This window comes from Haliotis asinina, chromosome 15, assembly GCF_037392515.1.
Source record: "Haliotis asinina isolate JCU_RB_2024 chromosome 15, JCU_Hal_asi_v2, whole genome shotgun sequence".
Classification (NCBI taxonomy): Eukaryota; Metazoa; Mollusca; class Gastropoda; order Lepetellida; family Haliotidae; genus Haliotis; species Haliotis asinina.
Window position 1 is genome coordinate 9704454 of NC_090294.1, and position 12348 is coordinate 9716801.

General features: G+C 39.8%; 1 protein-coding gene across 1 annotated transcript; it reads left to right on the top strand.

Moving 5' to 3' along the window:
* The first annotated feature begins 3754 nt into the window (after nt 1-3754).
* Nucleotides 3755-12348, top strand: LOC137265838 (uncharacterized). The gene is made up of 5 exons (XM_067801301.1): nt 3755-3928; nt 4467-4665; nt 10589-10713; nt 11330-11411; nt 11948-12348. The coding sequence occupies exons 1-5, from the start codon at nt 3874-3876 to the stop codon at nt 12063-12065; spliced, it is 579 nt and encodes a 192-aa protein (XP_067657402.1). The 5' UTR covers nt 3755-3873; the 3' UTR covers nt 12066-12348.

The window sequence follows — 12348 nt, forward strand, 5'->3', positions numbered from 1 at the left end:
TGACGTTAATGTGCCAAACCTGACGTGCCAGACTGAAAGGGACCAGGACTGTGCCACATTGGCACCAGCGAAACTGACGAGTACTCTGTAGTGACGAAAGCAGGTTCCAGCTTTTCAAGACTCTAACTCCAGTGGAGCACTTTTGGGACAGACTGGGGACGTTCGCATTCGAAAACGCCAATATCAGCCATTGACGAGGAACGCTTTGGCTGCTGCCGTGGAAGAGGAATGGCGTCGGATCCCTAATGAAGTCAGAAGACCCACCTACTCAGTACAATGTCCGGTTCGGGCCTGCGCCACTGCTAAGGTGACCGCACAACATGTGCTGCCCAGAAAGTTGTAAAATCTCCTAGTCGGATCTGCATTGGTGATGGAATACTGAATATTGCACCCCATTGTCATTCATGTGCCATTAGATCACGAGCTACGCTATTGGTCTTGTAATCCATTAATTACTGTTGCTAAATGACATTTTCACAATGAAACCACGCACCTACCTCACAGATGTACAAACAATCCAAACGTGCAAACACTATTCACTATTAGATCAGAGGTGGTCGTAGAGTTCTAGTTAATCACTGATTTTCTCAACAGCTCAGTATGGAAATTAGCAAACATTTCTGTGGCACTTTTCCAAAGATCATGCATTGATCCCTGAACACATGCGTCACAGACTGCGTTGGGCCCGAGGTGTTCGTGAACGTTGCACAGTGGGCAGCACGTTCTCCAGACATGTTCCCGATAGATGTACGATACACTAGGCAGACGCGTGTGGAAACGCAATTTGCACAAGCCCTCCAGGACAAATGGCGTCGCATACCACGTGACCTTGCCCAACGTTTGACGTCTTCGTCTAGAAGGAGGCTGCGTGCGTGTATTGATGTAAAGGGTGGATATACAGGATACTAAAGTGATGCTAGTGAACATTTATTACGTACAACCCAATACCTGCTTATCCTCTATGTGACTGAAAACTGGACCCCATGTGAACTTACACATGTCTGACGCCACGGGTTTCTGAAATATGCGTGTGATTTGTAGTTCAGGATGGGTGAAGTTGCTATATTATATTATTACCCATATTATGTTTGTGTGTCCTCGACCTCTTGAAAACCTTGTATACTTTCTTTTGTAAGTCAGCTTAGATACATTCCAGATAGTCTTCATTGAAGGCTGAATTTGCTCTAAGAACCATTGGCTGAAATTTCAGTCTGAATACTCCCACTGTATACATAGAGAGAAATTTCACCTTAAAGACAAAGTCAGCCAAATTATGTGGTGTTAGCGCCTTCCGCCAACAAACTCTCAAATACACATGTAACGGGCTTTTTTAAATTTGACGTCAGGGGACACGCCTCACAGAAAAGCGTTTATTCAAGGACAGAGATGTAACTTCGAACTTCAGCAAGATAATGCAAGAGTTCAAGGATACACATATACTAAGACACACGATATATCATTTTCACTACATGGTAAGTGAAATAAAAATTCATAATGCTATACAACATTTTGAACTAGGGGCAGCACAAGCGACACTGACTTTGTAAACACTGTGATGGGTCCGTATTGACAGCTCAATGAAACTCTGGTACTTTAATATGGTTGAAACATATTTCTATTTTGTCAAAGAAGAAGCCTGGATAGGCGAGCAAGCCCAGTGGCTTATATACACGCCGCCCCAGTACATTGTTAGCATAGTTGGATACATAAATCAAATAATTTGACAAAAAGAATAATACTGACAGAAAACAACAGAAAAACACATAAACGATAAACAGGTTTATTATGTTGCTGGATTTACCTAGCTTGTATAATATTTAATTGATTCAGTGAAGTAGTGTTACCAGCTCCATCGGACAATGAATTCCACGACATAATCACGTTCGGTATTATGATGAGAATGATTGAGCATATCTAGAGTTAAGAGTTCGAATGGAAGTTGAAGGGGTTATGTCCCATTTTTAAAACAAACACCCAATACTATCATTCTACAAAGTTTCAATCCGAGTAGTTATCTCCAAATATCGAAACAAACAATGAATGATCACGGGATCCCCGATTCAATGGGCTTCTATTCATTATAGGTAGGTCCTGGAAGTCTCACTTTATTTCAAAGGTTTATTTCAAAGAGTAGTCAAAGTGGGAGTAGCTATTCAGGTATAGCGCATTATTAAGTATAGGGGTGCTTCATTATATGCTCATGTTCATGACCAGTCAAACTAGGAGTAGTCAAACTGGGAGTAGTCAAACTGGGAGTAGTCAAACTGGCAGTAGTCAAACTGGCAGTAGTCAAACTGGCAGTAGTCAAACTGGCTGGCAGTTGTCATAATAATATCATAATATCACCCATAACGTGTCACTGTTCCTTAACAAATACAAGTATGAGTAATATAAGAAATTAAGGTTTAGTTCGAGAATAGATCTTTCAGCTCTACTAATAAGTTTTATGCCGAGAATGGAAGGCATGGTAAATGGCCTCCGTAAATGCAAACACCAGCACCCTATTTCTTTTTATTCTTTTCATGAAAAAAAAATGGGAAAAGGGGATAGCCTTCTTACATTTATCGAATTACTATATCAGAAATTGGTCTAACATGCATCCATGACTCGTTTTATGGAGAAGTTATTCTTGTTTCCTTATTCACAAGTATTCACTTTACCGCTTTATCCACCTGTATATCATCTTCTGATAAAAAACACAGGTGGTTAAAAAATATGTTGTCGTTATATGTTTCGTAATTTAAGTTAAACGAGTACTTCTATAGCGAGCCAGATCTGATCGAGTAAAGTTCTTTGAGGGTGAAAACTATGAAGCTAAATACGAAATGCTATTCGAAGTTTCAAGACGTCAAAAGTGGAATCGTCAACCTTTTCACTGACAGGAGCCTTAACGTTCATGTCAAGAGGCGCATCTTATTTTGTATTTTGATTTCATGAATATACTTCAGCTTTTCATTGAGATTTAAAACATAATCCTGTGCAAACTGACAGCTTGATGATATATTTGCTGTTCAGGTCTCTTCTTCGAACGTATAGTTTCACCTTTGGAGGCAGACGTATCTGGGAAAAAAATAATAATTAAAATGGTGTTAATGTTCTTAGTTTTCCTTTAAAGATCCTCTCAAAATAGGTTGCTATACATGTGCTGTTGAGGTCCCTCCCTGTGATTGTGCTGTTTGACCTTTAGAGGCAATCATCTCTGGCGAAAAAAAGTCACTTAACTCAAATGACCATGGTACGATGCGATATTTGCACCAAACGTCTGCATCCTGCCTTCATGCCAAACAATACAGGCCATGTTTTGAATTTTATTGAATAAAAATTATTGTAGAATTCTGTCTAGACGGACACAAGCATATCTCATGTTAACACGTTGACTGACATATGCAATGTACTTCTATCTATACTTACACATATACCTGTCTGCATGTACATGTATACGTAGACACACAACTGTCTGTATGTACATGTATAGTTTACGTAGACACACAACTGTCTGCATGTACATGTATACGTAGACACACAACTGTCCGTATGTACATGTATACGTAGACACACAACTGTCCGTATGTACATGTATACGTAGACACACAACTGTCTGCATGTACATCCGTTGTCTACAAACACACCCACATGATTAGCGATAAGCCCCCACAATTACATGTCTGCATGTCCTCCTTCACCAGCACAATACACATGCTCGTGGGCGTTAAAATGCCCACTTACTGGCGCGGAAGTGATGACGTACCGCGACGTTCAGTAAACTGGCTACTCCCGAATTCGAATATACTTAGTTGACCGAGACAATTTCTGCCAATGATATCCGCTACATATGACTGACACCAGTTATTCTCTGGGAACAAGTCACTGACGATGTTTGGGCGAGTGGTCCTCCTGCTGTATTTGCCAACAATGTGTTTTTCATTTGGTGAGTCCTTTGTCACCTTCATTGCTTTCTTAATACGTATTCCTAACTACTGTCTGTACGTTTACGCTACATATGTTTCGCTCTTATTGTAGGCGATCTGGGGCGCCATAAGTATATTGCAAGACAAACTATTCCTACTTGCATTCTCAATGACAGGTTCACATCAAAGTTTTCAAAAATATTTTACTTTCATCAGATGAACATTATGCAAGCAACAGGTACTGTATCCGTTTGGAACTTTAGTAGCCATTTAGTCAGGACCAGTCTCCATTTCGAATCCTCGATCACCGGATTTACTCAAAGGTATGGTAAATCTGCGAGCCTCATATAAAGCGGTGTTTCTCATTGTCTCTAGGTCTCATTGTCTCTAGTAACAGGTATTGTATCCACGAAGAAGTTTAGAAGGAATTTAGTCAGGATCAGTTTGTATTTAGATCGCAGAATCTTACCGTAAGTAAGGGGTGTAAATCTGTGAAGCGAAAACCGTAAAACCATAAATAAGACGGGTTTAACCACATTGCTATTTTGTTACCTCCAGCTCTGTTTCCCAATGCTGGCCACGAGACACACCGTCGGCAGAATCCTGACGAGAACATGATGAACGTGTCCTATAGTGAAGCAGAAGTTGATCCTTGCTTGGAAAGGCTCAATCCCTGCATGCATAACCTCCGCTATATATATGCCGTGAATGGCCCAGAAGCCATCGTTGTTAACGGGAGAATAGCCGTACCTTGCGGGTAAGTAAAGTATTAGATGTGTGGCGTATTCTCTCAACCTCTCAATAGTCTGATCAAAGCGGTATGAATGTGTCATCTCCAGTCTGAGCTGATATTAAATGCTGTTTCGCGAACATATACAAACATATCCAAAGGCGAAAACCCTGAGTATTCTAACTGTCGGAGATTCTTTGCCATTCTGATAAAGACAGTTTAGATAAACGAGTAAAACGTCTGTCGTTGTCGAAACGTGTACATTACAGGTGTCTGTGAACAGGCAACTTTGTTTCCTCCAATATGGCGAGCGACCTCCTCGTGGTGGTGCTGGGTAACGCGAAGAGCTCGCCGACACCCCCGTTGTGGACCCGGGGGGATATTTGCCGTGGGTTGCGGCCCTGTGTCGGTGGAGGACGGGAGTCTAGGGGTTGAGGGGGTGGGGGGGGGGGGGGGGGGGGCTGTGACCGTGTTCCCTTTGCTCAACACACCCCTTCGACCCTTACTTCACCTAGACGGGAGGTTGAATGGGCCCGGTTCAACCAATCGGCTGGTCATGCCAAGATCTGTGCATGAAATATATATATATTTATCATTGCACAAGTATACTTTGAAATTAATGTAATTTTGGTCTTGGTTTTATTTTTAAAAACATGTTTGATTTGAATTATGAATTATCAGCCCTGTTGATGACCTCAGACCGTCTAAACACATTGACTACTGGCCACGTTTTATCGTCATCGAGACCAAAGATAATGCACCTTTAAAGTTAAACTCTTTTGCGGTGTCTAAGGGTATCCAAGGCATTGCCGGTGATGTAAAGAACATTAGAAAATTACGTTCTGGTGCACTGTTCTGGTGTCAACGAACCTTTTGAACACTTACACTTTCGTTGGCACACCGGTTACCGTCACAGCCCACGAAACACTGAACACGAGTAAGGGAATCGTACGTGATCGAGATCGCTTGCTGGCAGACATGTCTGGACTTAATATCGCTTCCGAAATGAAAGATCAGGGTGTACTATATGTCAAACGTTTCACAACCCGTAAAAACAATACTACTATTCAAACTAATACCTATCTGTATCTGTCTTTCTCATCACCTACTGCTCAAACATCACTTAAAGCTGGATACTGTAATATCAGTGTGGAAAAGTACATTCCGAATCCCCTTCGGTGTTTCAAATGCCAAAAGTCAATACTTGCACATTGTTGTGTGTGCTCACTGCAGTGAAAAGACACTAACAACAAAAAATGCACCAACTGCTCAGGCGACCATTCCTCATTTTCTGAAGTGTCCTATTTGGAAAGAGCAAATGGAGATAAACAGAATAAAGTTTACTCAAAATATCTTCTTTTCTGAGGCAATAAAAAAACTGGTAAAGAGGTCTGATCTTCCAGAAAGTTATGCTACAGTAGCAGAAACATCATCGGAGTCTACCTCTGAAATAACAAAATCATCCGCAGGCTGCCAAACTACCTTGACGTGGGTAAATTGCGATTCTCCACAGCTTTTGTACCCTGCTATATCATCTCAGACTGAGCAATCACTTCCTAGTACATCAAAGTCTTCTTCTGACCACAAATCATCATCATCTCAGTCACACTCAAAGTCTCAATCGACAGCTGATAGTCAACAAACTGTGAAAAGTAAACCTAAAAGATAGTTTACTCAAATAATATTGTACAATGGAACTGCAGAGGATTGAGGACTAATTTACATGAATGACAGCTATTAGTCCAAGATTTTACACCTTCAGCGTTATGTCTCCAAGAGACATATTTAAAACAAACAGATACATTTGACCTTCGTCATTTTAATGCATATCATTGTTTTTCACCTCCGGGTGATAGGGCCACTGGCGGATCATCCATTCTAGTCAGACAAAACGTTATTCAAAGCTCTATTCCGGTTATTACTAATATGCAGGCTGTTGCAGTGAGAATCACTTTACATGTACACTTTACACTATGCTCTCTTTCTATTTTACCGTCTTCGGCGTCTGCCAAAACCGATCTTCAAGCTCTATATGATCAGTTCCCTAAGCCCTGTATTATAATGGAAGTGTAAATGGGCACAACCCACTCTGGGGTAGTGTAACTACAAACGCTAAAGGTAAGTTGTTGGAGGACTTTTGTTCTGACAATGATTTATGTATGTATAATGATGGTTCCAACACATATTTACATCCTGGTACAGGGACCCATTCTGCTCTCGACTTGTCACTCACAAATACAGAACTACTAAATGAATTTGAATGGTCAGTCCACGATGACCTCTGTGGAAGCGACAATTTTCCTACCATACTAAAGTCTGTAACTCCAACTGACGTTCCTTCATCATCAAGGCGAAATTTTTAAAAGGCTAACTGGGCTTTATATGAAACACTGTGTGCTCAAAAACTTAAACCCGAACGGTTTATTGACGTTCCCGATGCTATTAAATGTTTTTTCTGCTGAACTGAATTCCATAGCTGATGAGTGTATATCAAAGTCCTCTGCAGTTCCGCATATTCGAAAACCATGGTTCAGCGATGAATGCAAACAAGCTAGGAAGGCAAGGACAAAAGCTTAACATTATTCATTAAATAAATTTTAAATTTTAAATGCTAAAGCGCGGCGTACTTTTAAACAGAACAAACGCTAATCTTGGCAAAATTATGTATCCAAAATAAATTCTCGGACACCCATGTCCAAGGTATGGAACATGGTCCAGACAATTAAAGGTAAAGGTACTAAATCTACTTCCATCATCTTAAACATGGCAATCAATTCCTTACTGATAAATCAGATATTGCGAATAAACTGGGCGAAACTCTCGCTAAACATTTTTCCTCTTCTAATTATATTCCTAAATTTCAGCAACATCAAAAATAACAAAAAAAGAAAACTATTAATTTCAATTTCTGATGATGGGGAAGATTATATGGCGTGATGCTATAGTAGTAACGATACCTAAACCTGGACGTGATCATACGGATCCATCCAATTATCGTCCCATTTATTAACTAGCTGTGTTTGCAAGACCATGGAACGCATGATGAATAATCGACATGTTTGGTACTTGGAAACAAATAACCTCATAACAGATGTACAATGTGATTTCCGTAAAAACAGAAGTACTGTCGATCACTTAGTGCGTTTGGAATCATTTGTGAAAAACGCGCTGATTAATAAACAACACGCTGTGTCTATCTTTTTTGATCTTGAGAAGGCATATGACACAACCTGGAAATATGGCATTTTGAGAGATTTACATGATTTCGGTTTGCGAGGTCGTTTGCCTGAATTCATACCCAACTTTTTAAATTAGAGACAATTTCAGGTCCGCATGGGTTCTACCCTGCCTGATCATTACAATCAGGGTATTCCACAAGGCAGTATTTTGTCAGTCACACTTTTCAGTATAAAAATAGATAGTTTATCAAAAGTTTTAAACGATTCAATTGATGGATCGTTATTTGTGGATGATTTTTATATTGCTTGTCGTGGGAAAAAGGTGCATAATATGGAAGGGCAACTGCAGCTGTGTTTAAACAAAACAGATAAATGGTGTCTTGAAAATGGCTTCAAATTTTCTAAATCAAAAACCAATTGTATACACTTCTGCCGTAAATATAAACCGCATAAAGACCCAGAACTATGTCTAAGTGGCCCCCCTATCAAAGTTGTCAAGGAGGCTAAGTTCTTGGGACTTAGTTTTGATTCACAGTTGACCTTCTTGCCCCATATTAAATCCCTAAACGCCAAATGCTTGAAGGCACTCGATTTATTAAAGGTTGTTTCTAATTCAAAGTGGGGAGGGGATCAGACTACCCTCCTTCACTCGTCCACTCAAAACTTGATTATGGCTCCATCGTATATGGTGGAGCCTGCAAAAGCAACCTGAAACTATTAGATTCTGTCCATCACCAAGGTCTAAGACTTTGTCTTGGTTCCTTCAGAACTTCACCTATTGACAGTCTCTACGTTGAGGCCGATGAACCTTCTCTTACACAACGTCGTATTAAGTTGTCCTTACAATACATTACTAAATTACACTCTAATGAATCTAACCCTGTATACAACTGTGTGTTCAATCCTAGTCTTCTCTTGTTCCACCCCTAGGGCACAGAATTAAACCCTTTCTTTCTTCAGCCGGCATTCAGCTGGAAACCATAGCTCAACCCCGTCTTCTTTCATCTCCTCCTTGGCCCCAAGTTGACGTAACATTAACTACATTTAACTACAAAAATCAGAAACGAATGAATTACAGTATAAACACGAATATAATCAATTGAAACATAAATATAGCAATTATAAATCCTTATTTACAGAAATCCTTATTTACTCAGTTCTCCTCTTTGGCAGTTTATTATGTCACAAGTCGACCTAACATTAACTACATTTAAAAAAAACAGAAACTAATGATTTACAGTATAAACAGAATATAATCAATTAAAAGTAAATAGAATAAGTAGAAATCCTTATTTACAGATGGGTCCAAGGATGGTGGCGCAGTGGCTTGTGCCACTGTCATTGGATCCAGAACAATGTCTTCTAGATTACCAGATAATAGTTCAGAATCTATTTTTACAACAGAAGCTAACGCCATACTAACGGCTCTTAAATAAATACAAAGACACCCTAAACATAAACAGTACATAATCTATTCAGACTCTCTTTCTCGCCTTCAGGCTATTAAAAATATTTCTTGTAAACATCCACTTTTAATTGCAATTATTGAATTGTACAATAATCTTGCTACTGGCCAGTGCGACATCGTCCTTTGTTGGTTATCTAGTCACGTTGGCATTTCAGCTAACACAATGACCGATCTTGCTGCTAAGGCAGCACTCAACAAATCTGTGACACCAATTCTTACTCGATACTCAGATTACAAAGCTACAATAAGATCTTATATCCGTGATCTGATGCAGAAGAAGTGGGACACACAGATCAGTATAAATAAATTACATGAAATAAAACCTTATATCGGTTATACTTACTTGGGTTGTCAGTCCAGATTTGAGGAGGTCATTATGTGACGATGTCGCATTGGCCATACGAGGTATACTCACGATTATCTATCAAAAGGTGAAGATCCTCCGTTTTGTATCCCTTGTGATGAAAGAATCACAGTCAAGCATGTCCTGCTTGACTGTGTTGAATATTCAATCACGAAGGATAAATATTTTAATTCACGAACTTTGAAGGATCTTTTTAATAATGTTAGCTCTCATTTAATTATTGCATTTTAAAAGAATTAGATTTGTTAAATGAATTGTAAATAGATAAATATTTTATGCTTGGCAGTTTGAATTAGTAACTGACATTATTAGTGGCAGTATCCTCAAGGGGGTTAAAGTACAGTAAAATTATTGTCCTCCTAATTGGGTACGTAAGTCCCAAAACATTTGAAGTCAAATTTGATCTTCCATTTTTTTAGCCGTATTATTTCTGTCATTTAAAATTTGTGGCTAACCTTGCATACAATCACCAGCAGCTGAGGCGATGGTGTAAATCCAGCTAGGGACCATGCAGGTAGCAAAAGTAATGTATGTCCCCATGGCCTCTAGTATGGTGATCTACCTTCAGTTGTTGGTGATCTATATAGCCTGTTTTTATATTGTATTGTCTGAATAGGGATATTAGTTTTAACTTTTCACGCTAGTTTTATTTCTTATTGTGATATTCTAGTTGTTTCACTGTCCTTCGTCGACAGGTTTTTATCATATACATAGATTCCTTTATTAAGAATGCTCTCGTCACGATATGGTTGCAATACTGACGATGTGACGTTAAATATTAACCCATTCACTCACATTCCTCCAATATTCTTTTTTACTTTCTAATATTACATAAGAAAGTGTACAGGTAAATACGTTATACAATGTAATGGAATCTACCACTTTCCACCCACAACACACCCACACACCCACTCATGTACTGGTGAATGTTTGTGTAAGGTCAAACCTCCTGGAGGAAAGCCGGAACTGTATTGACGCTGCCAGTGAGTGTAAGGCCCACGACCTATACAGGGATATGCAAAGCGCTCAGATGCCATGGGAATTCATTTGCCAGAACAGTCAAGGTATGGTGCACATACATGTAACAGTACATAGTACCAGTTCTATCTAACAAAAAACATCAGGTGGTTAATAATGAACAGACAGAATGCGTGTTAGATGATTCTCCGGATACTTTTCTGTACGGGGTTATGTAAATCTCTTTTAAGTGTCATTTGAGATCGCGTGCAGTGTTCATGTGTAGATCTGTTTTACGTGGTTGTGATTGGAGAGTATGCATTTGAGGATAATGTGTAGATTTGTTTACTTGGGGGCCATTGAAGATTAAGTGTCAATAGTTATGTACATCTCTCTACTTTGAGTCATGTGATTGTGTTTGTGATGGTTATATAAACCTTTCCTTCTTTCGGGTATTGGAAACCAACAACTTGTTTTTATGCACTTTTAGAAGCTTGACTAGTCATTAAAATCACAGTGTCAACGCTACTATAACTGTCAAGAAAAAGAATTTTTGTACTTATGTACATGGGCAGGTTTGCTTTCGGCTTGATTATGTAGGGATCTCAGCAGATGATATTCTCAAAACGTATTCTCACCGGTTATCAAGTTTACTATACGATGTGTGTGAATACTATGAACGCTCGATAACATTTCATCGGCATTTGTATTCAACCATTTCAGCATTTGTATCGGGGGAAGTCTGCTGGAGAAGCTCGAACATGGCGTCAACGATCTATGGATGCCTCGAACCGTATATCCAGTGGTAACTAGATTTATCTCATACTTTTACGTGCATATGCTGATGTCGGTGTTATCTTGCTCTTGTGTTCTCACACTATGTGTTTCGAAACATGGGGGCAATGGGGTAACCTGGTGGTTAAAGCGTTCGATTCCCTACATGGATACAATATGCGGAGCCTATAACTGATGTCCCCCGCCGTGATATTGCTGGAAAATTGCAAATATCGGCGTAAAACTAAACTCACTCACTCATTCACTGACATAAAGCTTCTCGCCATGATACACCCAAAGCGTACAGGTTGGTGAAAGCAGAAACGGACTATGAGACATGTGTCAGGGTGCAGGGTCTTTTGGCTGTTTAGATAGATTCTCGCTCTTCGCCAGCGACCCTCCCTCCGCTCTCTCTCTTACACACACACACACACACACACACACACACACACACACACACACACACACACACACACACACACTCTTAACTCCCCACCCCGTTTTCTCTCTCTCTCTAGCTGTCTTGTTTTATCCGGAATTTTGCTGACTATCGTGACTCTTTAACAGTGTACCGACCTGCATCAGAAAACGTGTGACGAAGCTACCTGATTGCTCAGCAGAAGAAGCCGTCCTCTTGGGTCGCTTGGCTGTCACAGTCTTGGATGAAAGCGAAGTTCCTTGCTAGATTCTATTCACGCAACTCTGTATAGTAGAACAAATCGCAAGTTGTTACCAACATTCCTAATGGACAGACCGTACACTCCTTAGATGCTTACCTAGAGTGAGGTATGCACTCACAAGAAAAAGAACTTTGTATTTTTCATGTCATGCTCCGACAGGTGGAGCTAGAAATGTAACGGGAATTACAGAGCACTGTTGATAACATTATGCCTGCTTGAATTTGCATGAATCTGTATTCATACATTTTTCCTGATACTAATTCTGTTTAATAAAGGCAATCTGGTTTA

Coding starts and splice junctions, on each gene's coding strand:
- LOC137265838 (XM_067801301.1), top strand. CDS start 3,874: ATGTTTGGGCGAGTGGTCCTCCTGCTGTATTTGCCAACAATGTGTTTT. Junction 3,929..4,466: donor AACAATGTGTTTTTCATTTG/GTGAGTCCTTTG, acceptor TGTTACCTCCAG/CTCTGTTTCCCAATGCTGGC. Junction 4,666..10,588: donor AGAATAGCCGTACCTTGCGG/GTAAGTAAAGTA, acceptor TGTTTGTGTAAG/GTCAAACCTCCTGGAGGAAA.